The sequence below is a fragment of the Salminus brasiliensis genome, chromosome 7 (assembly GCF_030463535.1).
Source record: "Salminus brasiliensis chromosome 7, fSalBra1.hap2, whole genome shotgun sequence".
In the NCBI taxonomy this organism is placed as follows: domain Eukaryota; kingdom Metazoa; phylum Chordata; class Actinopteri; order Characiformes; family Bryconidae; genus Salminus; species Salminus brasiliensis.
The window spans coordinates 9,887,700-9,907,038 of NC_132884.1; the positions used below are offsets into that span (position 1 = coordinate 9,887,700).

At 38.6% G+C, this 19,339-nt stretch overlaps 1 protein-coding gene across 2 annotated transcripts in view; it reads left to right on the top strand.

The window, feature by feature from the left end:
- The window catches only part of iqca1 (IQ motif containing with AAA domain 1), an 86,831-nt gene that overhangs the window by 8,168 nt on the left and 59,324 nt on the right, over positions 1-19,339 (top strand). Inside the window, exons 5-8 of one of the 2 annotated variants that reach the window (XM_072682920.1) lie at positions 6,537-6,608; positions 7,192-7,394; positions 16,385-16,469; positions 18,165-18,314. In XM_072682920.1, the coding sequence (XP_072539021.1) occupies positions 6,537-6,608; positions 7,192-7,394; positions 16,385-16,469; positions 18,165-18,314 (510 nt within the window). The remainder of the gene's footprint in view (positions 1-6,536; positions 6,609-7,191; positions 7,395-16,384; positions 16,470-18,164; positions 18,315-19,339) is intronic. The other variant, XM_072682923.1, reaches the window with a different exon arrangement.

A 19,339-nucleotide genomic window follows, 5' to 3' on the forward strand; every position in this document is an offset into this window, starting at 1 on the left:
CATATGTCTCATATGTTCATGACTTTTTTTTTAATTATCTAAAAGAACTACTTCCTACACATTCTTCACTGCGGTTCACAGGCCTCCTATAGTGATTAGGATTTTCTTTTCCACATTTCCCAGCACAGTTCCGCAAGTTCTCAGTGCCTTAAATCAAGGTAATTGTGTTGACCATGACATCACTTGAACTTCCTCACTCTTCAACCCACTCCATCACTTGATTGTTTTCATTGCCACTGGAACCACAAGGCTGATCAGGAAACTGCTCCAAACTTTTGGAATAAATTCATGCTACTCATATTAAAATAAACAAACAAACAAATAAATAAATAAATAAACGTAAACATATACAAAAGTATTTGTTTAGTATTCATAGTAACTCAAATTCTGATGTGGTTTGACTAATCCTTTGCATGCCACTGCAGGCTACTGAGTAAAAGTTCATTACAATTCTTAGTCTAACTCTAAACATCCAGATATGACTTCAATAATCATACTAATCTTGGAAAAATGCAAACTGCACCATGAAAAAGAGAAATATTAGCTTCGCAGCAATTTTGAGCCAATAAACACAAGGAGCATTCAAAACTGCCACAAAGAGCTCCTGAGAGGTTAAACTGTATCACCCCACACAGCATTAAGATATTCAGCATTCATTATTATGATATTCTCTACAGATTACTGAGAGATTTATTCATGCAAAACATTTTGATCAGGGGCATTACATTACGAAAATATAATCTGTGAGACAAGGATTGCTTGTTTATGGAAGAACATTGACCTACTTTGGGTTATAAATATGTATAACCGGGCTGTTTCCACACCAAAGCACAGCTATGAAATATATCCATGTAATTTTAAGAGCAATAATAAGCCATTTATTGTTGCTGTTCGAACATAGTTCCTGTATCAGTTGCAAATTGTCCCACTGTTGATGTTAAAACATTCGGCATAGAACAGTCAACAATCAGCATTAACACTACTGGTTTCCTTAAATCTGTTTAAGATGTAGCACAGCTTGTAAACATGTTTTGTAGCCAGCTAAGACACTTTCAGTTCTTGTTTGGAGGTTGTTCACCTCTCACTTCTTGCAAAAGTTCTGTGAGATTCTCAAGCCATCTTTCATTCAGACTGTTTCATCCTTAACTTTGTGTCTGTTGTAGATCAGTTCATCTACCCACCTAACAATGCATAGTCATCCAAATTGTGATGCGGGGTGACTAATCCTTTGCATCCCACTGAAGGCTATTGAGTAAAAGTTCATTAAAATTCTTAGTCTAACTCTAAACATCCAGATATGACTTAAGTAATCTTAATAATATTGGAAAAAATGCAAACTGCACTATGAAAAAGAGAAATATTAACTTATGCAGCAATTTTGAGCCAATAAACACAAGGAGCGTTCCAAACTGCCTCTACACGGAGAGCTTTTGAGAGGTTACACTGTATCACCTCACACTGCATTAAGATATTCCTGATATTCTCCACAGATCACTGACGGATTTCTTCATGCAAAATATTATGATCAGGGGCATAGTTCTCTGTGCATTTCATTCCTGAAATATAATCTGTGATACAAGGATTGCTTGTGTATAGAAGAACATAGACCTACTTTGGGTTATAAATATGTATAACCGGGCTGTTTCCACACCAAAGCTCAGCTATGAAATATATCCATGTAATTTTAAGAGCAATAATAAGCCATTTATTGTTGCTTTTTGAGCATAGTTGCTGTACCAGTTGAGTCATAACTCAAATGCCTAACCTCCTAACCAGCATTGGCCACAAAAAGTAATGTAAGCATCTATGTGGCGATACAAATTTTATACAACCTTTCAAGGAGGAAAGTGATTACATTGAGTGTATATTCAATATAGCTCGAGAGAGCCAAGCGGCCTGTTGCTGCGGAAATGATGTAGATTTTCCTATGGTCCCTTTGTGCTTTGAAACATCATAATATGTATGAAAGTGTGAATCAAACATAGTTGGACAAACATCAAGCCTGGTTTTAGGCATAGGGGAGAGCATGATATAGCCCAACCTGAGCATGAACTCACATGATGTCCATCTGTACTGTCATCGCCCTTGACTGGCTCCACAAGGCTGAATCGCCTCGCATAGGGATTAGGCATGTCATGCGATCCCACCCGTACATAAAAGATACATGCCCGGTTCATCTGTGCGGATAATGTGCTTATGGCTCCTTTGTTAGCATGGAGCGGATTAGCGCCTCGGTGATGAGAGATGCGAGAGAGAAAGTGTTCCTGGATTTTAGCTGTTCTTTTTTCACTCTTCTAATCACGTAATCTGAGCCCAGGTAGCTTGACGTCGTCTCGAGTGCGTCTGTACTATGTTCTCTGAACCCAGATACTGATGTAGCTTTAAAGAGATAGTAGATATGATTGAAGAGATCTAACCGTTCATGCAATCGCGTGAGAAACGCTGTGATAGGTGAAAGGGGGGAGTACAAGTGTACATACTGTACAGAACAGCATAGCCTTCTTTTTTTCTGAAGCTGTTTCCCTAAAAAATATGTTGTGGCCACAAATAACACTTAAAAAGACTCAAAACAACCTAATAGGTTTCTGCCGGACATCGCTAGGCTATGCCACTTATTGCTAGCATTGCTAAAATATGAGATTTAGTAATACTGTCCAAAACAAGCATATCATTCACCGCACGGGTGGAGTGAAAGTGGGTGGCTCACTGCATATTCCATGATTAAGGCACATTACTTCAATTTATGGTTTCTTACGCTATTATAGGTCATGAGAAAGTTTCATGTCCTTCAGCTGATATGATCGTTTTCTCCCATGCAGAGACAGAGAACCTTCCACAACATCTCCCTCTTTATAGGTATAATCAGAACATGCTAAAACACATAGCATTAAAATCATCCTGCACAATAGGCCCTGTTTAGAAGGAGAAATATGCAAAATATGCAGAAATATCCAATGCTCATGTGGGACTCATATGGGTGGAACGTGGGCTAAGTGGGTTCAAGGTGTGCATGGGCTCTGAGTGGATTTGAACATGCGTTTTTACTGGGTTACAGTTGGGCTTCTCAAATTGGTCCCATTGTTACAGCCCACCTTAGTCTCACCCATCTAGAGACTAGCTGGACTAGCTAACTAGCTAGTTAGCATGCTCGCCGTCACTCCTTAAGGCCCCCATTGCCAGTCCAGAGTATTTTTAATCAGTGAAAGCTGGAGTGGCTGGAGCAAATGTGTCTCACAGTAAATGTGTGAGAGTTGGCAACCCTGTATATCTGTCTTTCATAACAAAAAACAATAAAATCTAAATGATCACTGTAGCTTTTGCGAAGGTTTGGACATAATAACACTACCCGTTGATAGAAAGCAGAGCCTGCAAACAGAGTCTGTTGTGTTCTTGAAGTTGTTTTTTTCCACTCTGTCATCTTTGCAGGTGTATTGTTCTGAAATATTCTTGGACCATCATGCTACACAGCTTGATTAAGGTTTATCCAGAGTTTATTCCTAGTAATTACAGTGCCTATAAAATATGTTGACCCCATTGGATGATTTCCCCTTTTATTACCTTTATACATGGAATTATGCTTAATATAATGTGGGTTTTTTTACAAGAATTTACAATAACAAAACTTTTTAATGTCAAAGTGACAAGAGATTTCTACAAAGTAATGCAAATAAAATAAAAAAAATGTATGATGTAAAGTAGGTTGATTACATAAATATTCACCCCCTGCAAGTCAGTGATATCAGTGTCTGCAGTCACAGCACTGTGTCTGTGTGGCTAGTTCAATTGCAATTTTACTCATTCTTTTTTGCAGAACTTTTCAAGCACTTGTCTTGTTAGAGAATAAATATTCTCCCAAGTCGTAGTTTTCCCTTTACCTTTACAAGCCTTCCAGAGCCCACTGCCAAGAAGCATCCCCGCAGCATGATGCTGCCACCATGCTACATAGTGGGAATGGTGTGTTTGTGGCTATGTGCATAGTTCTGGGGTCTGGTCTGGTCTGGGGTCTGGTCTGACTACCAAAAAGCTCCATTTGGTCTCATCAGATCAAAGAGTCTCCCACATGTCTTTAGGTGAATTGTAGTCTAGATTTAATTCTTTAAAGCTTTGAGTGTTGAAGAACCGGGGTAAGTTGTCATGTGCAAAGTTTCTCTCATCTCAGCTGCTAAAGCTGTTAACTCCTTCAGAGTAGTCAGAGGTGTCTTGGTGGCCTAGTTTCTTCCTTGAAGGTTCATTCAGTTTGTAAGGACGGTCTGCTCTGAGCAGATTTACATTGTGCCATATTCCTTCTATTTCAGTGATGGATTTAATGGAACCCCAGGGGATGTTCAGTGACTCTGCCATGTTTTTGTATCCATCCCTGCCTTATACTCTTTAATAACCTTATCTCTGAGTGTTCTTTTGTCTTCATGGTGTATTTGTAGCCAGGATTATTATTATTGATTAGTGAGTGACTTAACCTTCCAGAGAAATGTTTTGATACTACAATTACTTGAGACACATTCACTGTGCTCAGATGATCATTTCACAATTGTGAGACTACTAGCACCAATTGCCCGGACAATTTGTGAAGAGGTCACAGGTAAGGCCTTCTACTTGTGTCTCTTCCATTAAGATAATGTTTGTCCAAGCAATGCTGTGCAGTGGAATTATGCACCATCTTCTCAAAGCAGCTAAACTTTCAAGCAAGATCTTGGTAGTCGTGTGAGGTTTTGATTTGACTTATGTGAGCAGTTCTCTCTGAGAGTCTTCTAGGTCTTCCAAATCTGGGGGGCAGGATAGCTGTCCTAAGTCTTTTTCTTGTCAATTGACAATTTTTCAGTGTTGGCTCATGCGCATTGTGACATGGACATTGTTAATAAACAGCAGGTGAGTCAGAGAATTTACAGTTTTAATTAATGTAATTAATTTCATTTAATTAATACAGATTTAATTAATTCAGCTTACAGTTTCAAATAACTGGTCACATGCCTTTAGGCTTGATTTGATAATCAAGGTCTGAAAGCCTTGCATTGCTCAAAACCTTTGCACAGGCCATACTGATGACTGTTTTTATTTTCTAGGATTTACAGAACATATGGTATTTTATGTTTGGTTCTCTACATAGGCTTTATAGTCTTTACTACTTCTCAATAAAAAAAGAACTGTGATTTGGTCTTTTGCATAAGACTGTATGTTAAGTGATTTACTGAGTCAAACAGTAGGCAATGATATTGTGTCGAGAGGGACTAATCTCCTTAGTGTTTGCCCTTCTCGTTCTCTCTAAGTCTTTCTTCTGGGGTCTGAAATCCTGGAGACATAATCTCTTTTACCCAGCCACCCTTGATTGTGCTCATTGTTGCTCTCATGTAGAGGCAGGAAAATCCTCAAGATAAATGCAACGCCTTTTCTTGCAATGGTGAGAGAAACCCTGAACATTGAGATTGCATGCCTTCTTGTTGAGGTCAACTCTGAATGACTCTCATGCGCTCATTCTCACAGTTTTGTATGTGCATAAAACTTCAGTTTTTAAGAGCACGGATAACCACAAAGGTAAAAGGGGGGAATAGTGAATTTTAAATCGTGCCTAGTCTAGCCTAGCCTAGCACTGAAACAAGAATATTTTGCAATTGTTTCCTCAGTGTCCTGTAGGCATGGGATGTGGAAGAAGAATGGGTTAAGCCTTGCACCCAGTCTAACACCCGCTTGCTTTATCAGCTTCCCTGTGGCGCACGCTGGTCCTCCAGCTTCCTCCGGTGGGCCTTAACCTTTTGGCCTTTTTAGCTGCTACCACAGCTTTCATGCACTGCGGTGCTCCACCAGCTTTCTCATACAGATATTTACAATGGCACTTCCTCTGGTCTGTCCTGCTTCCATCTCCGGATGGCTTAGCATTAGCTCTTAGCTTTTTTCACCTTACTTACATCTTCTCCTTAAATAGTAATTGCATTTAGTCTTAAATGCATTCACTAGAGGACTGGAAGCATGTAAATTTGTGAAATGTAAATATGTATGTAATAAATACTGTTACATAACATTTTTGGGGTTTTGCAGTTGGCCTGTTTACCAGCATTCCAGATTTTTCTTTGAATGTACAGATAATAGTGTGTGAGGTTCATGGTATGTCATGCACTGAATTCTTATTATTCAACTTTACCAAAGAAAAAAACATTCTATAGCACCATTAATGCAGGAGACACTCACACTATATAAGTTATGTCATGTTAGGATAATGCAAAAGTGATTAACTGCCTTTTTCCAGGTTTTGTTTGGAATGCACAGATAATAGTGTTTGAGGTTCATGGTATTTCTGTCATTGCCATGTACTGAATTCTTATTATTCAACTTTACCAAAGAAAAAAACATTCTATAGCACCATTAATGCAGGAGACACTCACACTAAATGTTATGTTATGTTAGGATAATGTAAAAGTGATTAACTGCTAGGCCTGAGATTATCATGATTGGTGTATGTCTCCAAACTCTTTCTCCAGACTCTCTTTCTCAGGGACTGTAGGAGATGGGTGTTGATAACTGTGTATAACTGTCCCTTCTTATAGGTGTGGCGGGGTTACCGACAGAGGAAGAGAACCAGCAAGGAACGTCTAGAGGAAATGATATTTCTTGGAATGGTTGGTCTCAGAATATTAGATTATTTACAGATGCCACAATTATTAGCAGACTATCTGGTGAAACTATCTGAGATTTGGGTTGAATTTTGGGTTAGATTTACTTTAATGGTTAGATTTTATGGAGTCTATTACATTCAACTTAACATTCAGTTTCAGTATGCATGATGGATACTTACTTCAATGTTAGTTAGGGTACCAGTGCACAAGGGTTTTAGTTTAGTTTTTTAGTTAGGTTACAATCAACAAACAGCTATAGCATGTTAATAAAATGGCAACACGGGCTGGTTTAACTGTACCTTAGATTTCTGAGTACATTTGTGGCATTTGACCAGCAATAGCATGTCTCATTAGTCAGAAATGTCGACTACACTAACATGTGACTAACAGGCCACAGATATCTGAGAGGGGGTTAGCAGTAAACTAGTAAAGAATGGTTACCAACTGTGGAACACATGGAATGCTGACCTATTGAAAATCCTACCCAACCCCAAATATCACAACAGAACAACCTATTGTAAAGTTGTGCCAGATATAAAACTCATTTATACTTATACCTTGCTCTGCCTTTTGCTTGTATTCCCAGATAGCACCCCAGCTCCCGACGCTCAGCCCTGCACAGCAACGAGCCCAGCAGGTGGAGAACAGCCGACGGCAGGTACAGGAGCAGCACGAGGCAGAATACCAGCAGGCACTATTCACCATCAAGGAGTCAGTTCGCTCAGTGGATGGACCAGATATAAAGGAAACACTGCAGGAGCAGATACGCCAGTGGTTCCTTGAATGCCGGTAAGCTACTGCTCAGAAAACACGTGTCACTCCTACAGTGTAACCTTAAAAAAAGCTGATGGCCTTTACCTTTATGCACTCTTTATTTAGAAGTCACAGTTCAGTTATCACCAGCTATATTAGGGTGCTTCTTCAATTAGGAGCTCTCACTAAAAGCTTTCTACCATTTTAACCTTTGAATTATAGAATTAGCAATAATTGTTCTAATTTGAATGATAAAGACAATGTTTATATGCCTTAAAGTAAAGACTCAACGATGGCCAAACTGAGCTTATATAGAATTAAAATATTTTTTTGTCAAGTGGTATAGCACAGAAATCCAGGCAAAGGGTTCCCTCTTTGTATACCTCTAAACAGTAAAACAGATACTGTTGGTCAAAATCAAAATCTGTCATTACCATCACCAGGTGTCATCACACAGCAAATGTGCCAGTGTTAAATCAGTAAAATTTGACAAAGTGTTAATTTAACACTTACAGTGTTGGTTTAACACTAACAAATTTGCTGTGTACCCTCACAACCAGATTTGTGTTGGTAATAATGTGTTGCAGTCATGACAATTACCACTTTTTCAGGAAAGAAAGACCCTAAATCCTGTATTTCCTAACACTACTCAACAGCTAAAATAAGATACACTTTAAATACATATAAATAATTCATTTTTTTGTGGCACTAGTATAAGTTGTAATGACACTAGATAAACCTACTCCATAATTAGGAGCAAAACATGATTAAATTACTTTTCCAGACATCAAAATGTCACACTTCTCTAACGGCTGACATGTGCTCCCCTTCGATCTTTGTTTCCATGGATACAAATGGTACCTTTAAAAAAAGGTTTTTACAGTAATGACAGTAATGTTGGGGATGGCAATATAGCTACTGTTCAAAATAGACAACAGTTGGCTAGATTTATTGGAGCAGTGATGTTTCAAAGTCTAGGTTTTTGATGTTTTAAAAAAACAGTGTCAGATTATTTTGGTGGTGCAATAAATAATATATTGAATACTTAAGCAATTTTCTAATAAAGTTCTTCTAATGTGAATTTATAAATTAGGAAAATAAGCATTCCCCTAATTGAAAAATTGCCCATTAACAGCATGATATAATTAAATTTTATTTATTAAAAACACATCTACTATTCAGATGTGGACTACTTAGTATGTTCATTCTGAAGAATATATTCATATCTGGTATCTGAAGTGCATCACTCGAACCTGTTGATACAGGTTGTAAAGTGATACATGACATGACAACACTCATTTTTCTTGCTTGATTACAATATCAAAGCCATTTATTCATTTTTGAAGTTGTTTTCTTTTGTTAAACAGAAGGCTTTCCAGTCTCAACTTTTTCACAGTGAAATCTGCACTCTCAAAAATGTGTGTAAAATTCCAAGAACTGAAAAATGAATGCAGTTACAGTTAAATTTGTAATATTTATAAACATCAAAATGCTAATGCTAATTAGCAATACAGTATGTACACTATGTATTTATACTGTGTATTCCTTGTGTTTTCCTGATAATTACTCCAGCCTACTTTCTTTCAGTTGTTTTGAAACTGTTCTTCTTTAGTGAGCTGCTGTCTCTCAGACTTCCTTTTTGCCCCTATGTACTTTGGCTAATCCGCTAATTTGCTCCCATGCTCCAGTGCTCATCATTCACAAGAGCTTTGCACTCTGTCTCTCTGCCCAAGTGCATGCATTATCTCGCTCTAATTGTGAGATGCATTCCTCCCTGTTTTTTTGTCCCTGCCTTTTTTGCTTGGAGGCTGGAATGCTCGCGGTAGCGACCACAGTCTCAATTAGCCCCTCTTGTTTATGCTAGGCTAACATACGTGCTAGGTCAGCTTGTGCTCAGTTCAGAGCGGGGCCAGGCTGATTAGTGCATTCCAAGCTGATTTACGACTGGCCACTGGATGCTCCTGCCCATTAGCGTGAAGTCGAGGGTCATAAGTCATCTCAGCTGGACCCCACAGGAAAGTTCAGCGTCTGTGGGCCCTTCAGCCACCCCTCTCCACAATGACCTTCCTGGGCACCAAGCATGTGTATAAACCATGTATGTGACGCAAGGTCAAGACCTGCAGGGCGGAGCGTGTAAGCATAGTTTTTGTGCACTGATTAAGGTAGATGAGGTGAAACAGTCACAGAGCTGTCCAACAGCGGGCCAGACAGATGGGGAATCACTCAAACGTGACGGAGGGGAGCAAAACCGTCTTAAGGTGGCATGATTCCAATCTGTGTACAAGACCTCCTCTCTCATAAGGGTAGACATCATGCAGTCTAAAGGGCAAGCAGGCACGATTAAAGGTAATACATTGAATTTGCTTAATGTAATACTTTGCAAACCTTTTTGCTCAGGCTTCCTGACAGTATCTATAGCGCCATTACTAACAGGCTAAAGCAGAAAAATAAGCTGCCTTTACAAGACGTTTACTGGAGGCACAAATGTTCAAGAACTAAAACAACATGGAGTGTAGGAGAAAATACAGAGACAATACAGAAAGATGACATACAGGAACTCCTGCACCTAACAACTGGGTTACACTGGCCCAGCCCTTTCTCTTCCCCTATACTCTACTTACCCACTACATCACAAGCTCTATCAGGTAGGCACCTCTTTCGTCAGTAATTAGCTAAAATTAACTTCTCTCTTCTATGTTGCAAGACCCTACACCTAACAATTAAGGTTATACACAACCTTCCCTTCACCCATGCTCTAATCACCCACTACATCGCAAGCTCTTCACAGGGGTCATCAGGTAGGAACCTCCCTTTGTCAGTGTTTTGCTGAATTAAGCCCATGGCACCTCCGGAAGGCTCAGCAGTGAAGTCTGGCATCCCAGACCCACTATCTCACCCTCCAAGCTCTCTCCCAGGATTTCCCAGGATTACTCACAACTTCAATAACACTACACTACAATTTGCTCAAGACAGTCTATCTCCCACCATGCTACACCTTTAATCACGCACTGTCCTTCCCCACCCAACACCAGTCCTTCTTATCCACAACCACTGACTATATCTTTCAGCTTTTTCTGATAATTCCTCAAGTCCCTAAAACCTATTTCTACTGATCTAATATATGCCTGCCACCCACGCTCTAGCACCTCCTATAGCCACCTCTATAGACACCAAATCTTTTTAAAGAGATTCCTCCTTTCTTCCTCAAAGGTTTCTCAAAGCACTTTAAGAGGTTCCTCCACAGTTTCAAACTTAAGAACCCCCAAAGGTTCCTCAAGGATCGTACACCTTTAACAGTGTAAAGTCAACTCTCTGTTTGCTTTCCAAGTATAACACAATATCCAGACTCGGTGATGTTACCGCAATGCAAAGTGAAACCTGTGGTTTAGTGCTTACATCTTTAGTGCCAACAGCTTCCAATCTCATGCATTGGCCCATTCACCAATATTAAAATGGAAGTGAAAACAACAAAGGATTATGGGCTCTTTGGTTACAGAATTAACCAGGTAAAGCAGCCAAAACAATTTTTCAGGAGATATTTCTGAGGAAAGAAATTGGTACTAATAACAACCATGTAATACCTAGTGGACCACCAAAACTGTCCCCATCTGATAAACAGTCCTTAAAGCCTTTAAAGCTTTAGAACTAAGCTCCACTCTTGTTTGAGATGTGAATGTGTGTGTGGCCTAGGCTTACATTTAATGCTTAACACAACCTTTAAGAAGCATTTTGGTTTCGTTTTTTTTTATTTTGGAGCTTAATGTTTTGGTCAAGCTTCTACTTGCCTCATATGGCAACCATGTGGTCAGTCTGCTCTACCAGTATATTTACTAAGGCCATAGGATACAGATCAGACAGAATCAAGGCTTTAGTAAACGACTTTTTGAGAAACTACAACTTTATGGTTAAAATGATGTACTTCTATCTCCTTGCCTTCGATCCCGTCCCATTTTTTACCTTACACAGTGAAATCTACAGGTGTTTCTGTCAATTATTCCACTGTGAAAGGACTGAAAGGTTGTGGATCAAGTTTCATATCTTTACTAAGAAAAGGAAAGAGACTAAACAGAAGTAACATTTCAGGTTCTTCTTCAGTTGTTCTTCTCAGAACAACTGGCTGATCACTTCAAAGTCCAGACCTCAACACCACTGTGTTCTTAGTGTGTTCTGGATGACTTAGTTCTTCATAACATAGTTCTTGCTCAAGTTTAAGGTGTTTCTTGGTTAATAGCGTTGGTAAAAAAATATTATCTTATAAATCTTGTGTAATTACACATTCTGCCAATGGTATTGTGGTCAAGATTGTGACGGTATGGGTAAAGATGACTAACTTTGTCATCCTGTTATCCTGTGCTAAGGGACTAGCCATCTCTGTCTTATAAATATCTTGCCATTGTGCCCGCATAATTTCAATTCTTGTTCATTAATACTAACTTTTCATAGTATTTGCACAGTTTTCATGTGCTATTATTTTCTTTTTTCTTAACTATTAACAGCAGTTTTGTACAGCAAGCTTCAAGCAATCTGGTCTAAACAACATCTAGTAGCAATCTGCTGTGGTGTTATTTTGGAGACAGCTGACCTCTGGTTTTGCTGACTTCTGTCTCAGATCTTTTTGATTCTGAGGTTCTGTGGTTTGTCTGACCTTATTTGGTGTTCATGACACACAGTTTCCTAAACCAGTTGATAGTTTGGACACTTGTGATGTGCTTGTGATTTACCAGGAATGCCTACATTCTTTTTTTAGGTTAGTCATTTGGAACCCTCCCAAAGAAGAGTTTGATCTCTTTCACAGTTTTTTTTTTTTTCAATCCAACATAATTAACTGATTTGCTCCCAAATCTCATAGGTTTTAATGATTGTTTTATTTAATGTGCATTTACTGTAATTTTTATCATTAATGTTTAAAACAGTCTGGCCAGAGGAGGATGGGTCCCCCTTGTGAGTCTTGGTTCCTCCCAAGGTTTCTTCCTCCAGCTCTGAGGGAGTTTTTCCTTGCCACTGTCGCCGTTGGCTTGCTCACGGGGGTCTTTGACGCTTCATGTTATTTCTTCTTTCTTCTCTGTCTCTGTTCTTTATTAAGTAATAATTATGTAAAGCTGCTTTGTGACGACAACAGTTGTAAAAAGCGCTATACAAATAAATTTGACTTGACTTGACTTGACTGATTATTATCAAAATACAGCACGATAACTGGATGTAGATTTCCACAATATTCAATCAGCAGAACCCATCAGTAATGTTTAAGCAAAAATATTACATTGCTATAAAATCATAATCATACATAATCATACATCTTCTGTGGTCCATTCATTGAGAACAACTGATCTATTTTTAATCAAGAGTTTTTCTGCACTTTAAACATTTTTAGGTAAATTTTTGAAGAACAAAAACTGGCAGCACTCTTACGTTATACCAAGAAACAATTCTTGCCTGGAAGTGAATCTATTTTCATTCCCAGGTCGTGAAATCCTGTGGCGGTCCCTATCTGTCATTTTCGTCTTTCGGTCACAATCGTGACAAGAATTTACTGTAGACTGGGATTGTTGCCACTCACTGGTAGACCCGTATGCCAGCTGCTTCCTTCACACTATGGCCTTTGGCATTTCTTTTTCTTAGTCAATCATTAACTTTGCTTTGAAACCCATTTTCCACACATCAAACATGACATTGACTACACTGTACCACAAGGACTTTCCATTTCCATAACAGAACTCAACTATGAATATAAATATATTCTGGGTAAGAGGAGCTACCCCAATACAGTAAGCTGTATTTATATATTTATATTATATTTAATTTTATAATTTAAAAATATAACCACTTATAACTAAAACTTACTTAAATGCTGACTAATTTTGATTACTACATTTAAAATTTCTTTATGCCTCTTCTCAGTTTGCTATAGATGTTCTGACATTATTTGTTCTAACCTGTGAAGAGAAAGATTTTGTACTTTGAAATGACACCTTATCAAAAGTATTGTGCCAAACATTAAGAGAACGATTCTAGTCTTGTCATGTTTGTTTTTTGAAGTTATGACCCTCAGCGACTTGTTTAACTGAGGTTGCGAAACACATGGGAAACAACCAGTGAGAAGTGAAGGGACCAAAAGCCCTTTTAATACAGCAAATCATAAACATCTAATAGCCTCACAAGAACATATAATCAGGGCCTAGACTAACTAGAGGCCCAAGAGATGTCAACTAAGATGGCATCTATGAAAAGATCTACCCAATTATAACAATTAAAGCCCCGTTCAGACATGCAGGGTAACCCAGAATCTTTCCGGATATTATCCGGATTAGCTCTATGTGTGAACACAAATGTCCAAATCTGTTGTACCCAGACTTTTCCTGCCAGCCCCCAAATTTCTGTCTATGTTGTCTCAAAAGTCAATACCTTAGAAGGCAGCATTGTGATTAAGGTGCTTACAGTATGTTTGAGATGCACTTCAAATGCAGCAATACATCATGCCATTGCCAGGAAACCGACAACTACTGTCAGCTGGTGGCGGAATTAATTAAAAGTGTTAAGCATAACATGCCAGAATTTGGCTATTACTCTAACAATTTCTACTCAACAAAACACATTACGGAAAAATAATTGCAAATAACTTACATTTGTACAAACTGCTGCTTGCTTCCACCATGTTGCTTTTTCTTATGCGCTGAGTCAGCGCTAACCCAAAGGAACATGGGATACATATGGCAGTGAAGGCTACATCTACACTGCCTTCACTAATTGGCAAGATAAAGTTACCTTAGCAGACAGCATTTTATACAAACATTCGATTCAGAAATGACATGTAAATAAAACACTGCTGTTTCCAAATTGTACTTTTTGCATCCTGCCCTGCACACGCTACATATGCGCTGCCTAAACCATGCAGAACATTTCCTGCAGTGAGAACACATCTGACACTGAAAATCTCCAGCTGTACACTACATGTGTGAAAGGGTAACTCTAGATAACGTCTGGACCTGATTCCCTGGACATTTTCCAGAGTTCTTATGTGAAAAACAGGTATAAATAAAACAAACTAAATGAAACACATTACTAACCTAAAGTGTCTGTACACACACAGACTACCTACAGATGGAAATGGACGAGGTGCTTCAGCCTAGATACTTTCAATTGCAGAGAGGTGCAGGCTAAAAACTTCAAACATGTAAACAGACGTTTAACAAATACAAAAGAGAGACAGCACATGAATGACAGACAGACACACAGGGTAGGCACAAAATAGTAACTTTACAGAAGAGGGAAAAGTCCTTCTTAACTCTTAATGGAAGTCAATGGGTTATAGTGGAGATAATCCCTATAACCTTGTACTACACTAAGACTAGCTAATCCTTATCAGTCAGGAGTAAGTTTCCCAAAAGCTTCATTCAATGCTCGGTGCTTCATTTACTAGTTCTTAAGTATATTTATTCATTAATGAGCATTTTCCAAAACCTCTGTAACATACTATGTAAACTCATTCTCAGATTAACAAGTGGCCCTTTGCTTTGGAATGTGCAGAAATGTGTTCTGTGTAAATGAAGAAAAAAAAATTATGTAGAAAATAAGAAGAAGAAGAAGAAGAAGAAGAAGATTGTCAGATGTGTGTATTTGAGTGTTTCACAACAGCTGAGAACATCCCACCCAATCAGATTTCAGTTTCATACAGTATACAGTTAAAAAAATGTTGAGTGTAAAAATGAAGAATTTGTTTTTTATTCTTGACTGAACTGAATTGATGTCTGAACTGAATTGAGGTTTGCCTGGTTGCTCAGTTTCAGATTACAAAGCTCTTTGCAATGGGAAACACTTGCTAAATTGACTTTTCTCACATTCTTCAATCGTTGATTCTCTAGACTGATAGTTTACAAGAAACTCACCCCGATCAGTCAGAAGGATACAGTTGATAATATCACTTTTACTAAAACTTTATTTATTTATTTCCCTGTATCCTGTCAGCCATTCAGACACTGCTAATAACTAATAAAAAATGTGGTTTAACCAATTCTTCACACAACTTTCTTAGGTCCTATTCCTGAATACCGAAAATCAATCCACTGGCTATTATGATACTGTCACTATACAAAACTCCCTAAAAATGAGGGAGTTTTCCAGTACTGTGGGAATAACCCAACAAAATGACCCAACAGGCCCAACATAGGTAGAAAAAACACTAGCATTAAATCAGAGCAGCCTGATTTCAAGCTCAAATATTTGTGGTGACTGTACAACAAATGTTAACTGGACCTATGAAATAGTCCCAAATCATGTGCGATAAAATACTTTTATCTATACTTCTCCTGTAAAGTTATCAGTTTGGGAATTTGGCAATTTTGCCAGTCAGCAATAATATACTACTTGGAAGATCAACTGTACATGGTTGTAATCTTTAATTTTTGTAATTACTGAACTTCTGATTCTGGTGAAGCTCAATTTCTCTACATGTCCTCCAGTAGTGAGCTGCTTCTTAGTACGTGACGTGCAGTCAGTCTGCTTCTGATTAACTCAAGCAGAAGTGAGAGTGGAGAGGTGACGTTTTTATCCTGTTACTCTAAACCTGCCTGAGATCCCCTGAGAGCCAGCTCTGTATCTGGCTAATGTAACCCCCTCGTTCATGAGGCTTGCAGTTCGAATATGAGCGATTTGCCTTTGGTTAGGTTTGTGCTGTTTTATTGATCTGCGTCTAGAGGTGAAGCCTGCCTTTTGTCATTCTGAAAAATCTCTGGCCTAATTGCATTACTTAGAGCAGGTCCTGTGCTTTATGTTTTTTCCGTCACATAATGGGACACAGGTTAAATGAGGCCTTTCTTAATAAATGGGTGAAAGTAATTAACGTGGTCAGCTGGAGGTTAGAATCTATCGTGTGGATTTTTTGAGCTAGGGTTTTTTCTTTGTTGTTTTTTGTGAGTTTTGTGGTATGACTTTTTGTGGTTGTACACATCTATTGTACTTTGCTCAACTTACATATTGTACTTTCCTCATGTACAAACACATTCAAATAAGGTTTCTTTTTTGTATTGCAGAGATGCTACTGGAAAATTCCCTGATTTCCCAAGTGCTGAGGATGGCGGATCAGCTTCCATATTTTCACAAAAGACACCAGAGCAGGTAAACACACACACAAAAGTGTTAGACCTTGATAATACAGCTATTTTGTCTTAATAGCACAATTATATGAACTTACAGGATCACAGGCATGTTAGAAAGATAAAATAAAATAATTTAATACTACCTTATTGTATGCTTTCTCAATTATTTAGTTGTTCTGCAATGTTACCTATTGTTTTCTTTTTTATATTAAAACTAATCTGATATTTCTTCCCTTTAAAAACACTAATCTGCTTTTGTAGATGCTAGAAATCCTGAAGTAGCTGCTGATTCTTTCACCCACATTTGACGCCCATATCAAGTCCTTAACTCAAACTGCATTGTGCAAACGGTAACTTTATCTGCCTGTGATCGTTACTCACCAGTAATAACAACAAAACACTTAGCCGTGCCTACATAGATACTGAGCCAAGCTACACCAAAACGAGGCTACAAGGCTAATCCCGTTTAGGTTATTGTAAGCCTTTTTTTATGAGTCTCGCGAGAAAGATCTGCAGCTGGAATGCTTATATACCAAATAAATCTACACCCCCCATTTGATTTTTGCAGTAAATATAAAATGTAACATTAGGCTAGGCTATCCCATATCAAGCATCCATGGATCTTTGAACCAGTACAAGAACTTTCAGTCACCCATCACAGTTTGCTACAGTTTGGTCAGACAGTATAATCAGATCTCAAAATACAACAATTTAGCGCAAAAAACAATGCTAGCTTCAGCGTCTTCGCCACCAAACCGCATTTTGCCCAATCTACTGCCTCTGGCCTTTTAGCCTCGCTTCTATTATCTCCCCATCTAGCTGTTGTGTTTAGTCTTGAAGGGCTAGTGGGCTGGATGTATGTCAGTTTCAGGGATGAAAATAAAATGATCCAAGATTGCACAAAACATTGGATTCGGAATTGGCCAGTTTTACAGCTCTGTTTTGCTTATATGGGTATTGCTTTTGAAAGAGGACACAGCAGTATTTGAGGTTCAGGGTTTGTCACTTTCATGTACCTAACTTTCATTGCTACATCCATGCTACAAGCAAAATAACACACCTGCAAATTGAAATTAAGTTGCATGAAATTAAGCAAAACCAGCTACTCAAACTGTACTGTATACTTACCTTACCTTACCTTATGTGTTTGGTTTGTTTGAAGTATTTAGCTGTGATGTCCACCGGTCTTATGTCAGTTCAGTGCAGAGTAGTATTAGCTTGCATGTGGCAAAATTCAAATGTTGACTTGAAAATGATTTATTATGGAGTGCAATAACAATGATTCTATAAAAATAAAAAAAACAAATTCGATTCTCATAGAGAAAAATCCAACTTAGGCCCAGATGTTCTTAAATGGACATGATGTCCACAAAAGTATGACAACACGACTGGTCTGTGGACTTTCTGATGCCATGCCTGTGTTGAACATGAAACACATTTCCCTGAGCTGCATTGTCTGAATCAACCTGAACCCCGCTAACATGCCCATGTGATGCCTTCATAGGCAGCCCAACTGAGAACCAAAAAGTTTTGTCCTCAGGTTCCATGTCGTTCCCACATATAGATGCCTACCAGGGTCAGTGATGGGACCAGAAAGGGGTTAAACTTGGGCACCATCTGGGTTGTACACTGACATCTTGGCTGGGAAGCTTCTTGCCCTGTGTTGTACAGTAAACTATACTACAGTAATTCAACAGCATTGTGCTTTGTGCAGGTTGCTGCTGAGCTGGCTGCTAAACAACAAGAGAAAGAGAAGAAAAAATCCAAAGGGAGGAAGGACAAAAATGGTCCCAAGGAGCATAAAGAGCAGAAGAAAGACAAGAAGGGGAAAACAAAGGGCAAAGAAGGGAAATCAGATATGGAGGTAAGGTCAAGTACCGATGGAAAAAGATTATAGGAACACCGAGACATTAAAGAAATCGATAGAAGCTCTCATTAAGGATCCATATCTACAGAATGAACTCTGCCGGCTAAGCACACTTATAAGCATCGGATGACATGAATGCCCTTTGTGGTCATGACTGCAGGTGGTAAAGGTTGCATGAGCAGTCAGGAATGTCTAGGAATGTACATTTCCAGATCCGACAAACTGGCTCATTTGGAAGGCTGTTTTATTGTGGCTCTTTGTAAAGTCTTCACTAAAGTCTTGTTTAGTCTCCCTGGTGACATCCGTGAAGCAGACGATGAATCAGTGAAGCAAAAGAATTGAACTGCTTCTTCTTCTTTTTCTCAAAGGCTAAAGTACATTATTGTAAAGTGGAAGTGTTTGTGGTGGCAGTTTATGGGGTTAATGTTTTTTTAAAACACTGTGTAGTACAGTTTCTGTGGTCTGTTGTACATTGATTAAAGGAACATTCCATCATATTTTAACCTAAATTCTACGCTGTACACACTCTAAACATAACTAAACAAAAACTTCAGCATCTGATCTGATGCTGATCTGATAGACCACTTCATAATTTGCCTCAACTTTTCAATTATAAGTTCTTAAAGTGATTTCAAGCTACTCTGTGTTAATTAATAAAATGAAATTGACCCAACTAAACTAACAACTTTAGTATCTTTAGTAACTTTATCAAGATGGCAGGTAATTTATAAGGGCTTAAAACATTTTTTTAGCTAAGCAACAAGTTTGATTTGGTAGCAGTAGGGGCAGTGGTGGCTCAGTGGTTAGAGCTCCGGGCTATTGATGACAGGCTTGTGGGTTTTTAATACTCGGGCTCAGCAAGCTGCCACTGTTGGGCCCTTGAGAAGGTCCTTCACCCTCTCCGGGTGCTGGAGTTGGCTGCCCACCACTCTGTTTGTGTGTGTGCTCACTGCCCCTAGTTTGTTTGTGTGTTCACTACCACAGATTGTTTAAATGCAGAGGACACATTTCACTGTACATAG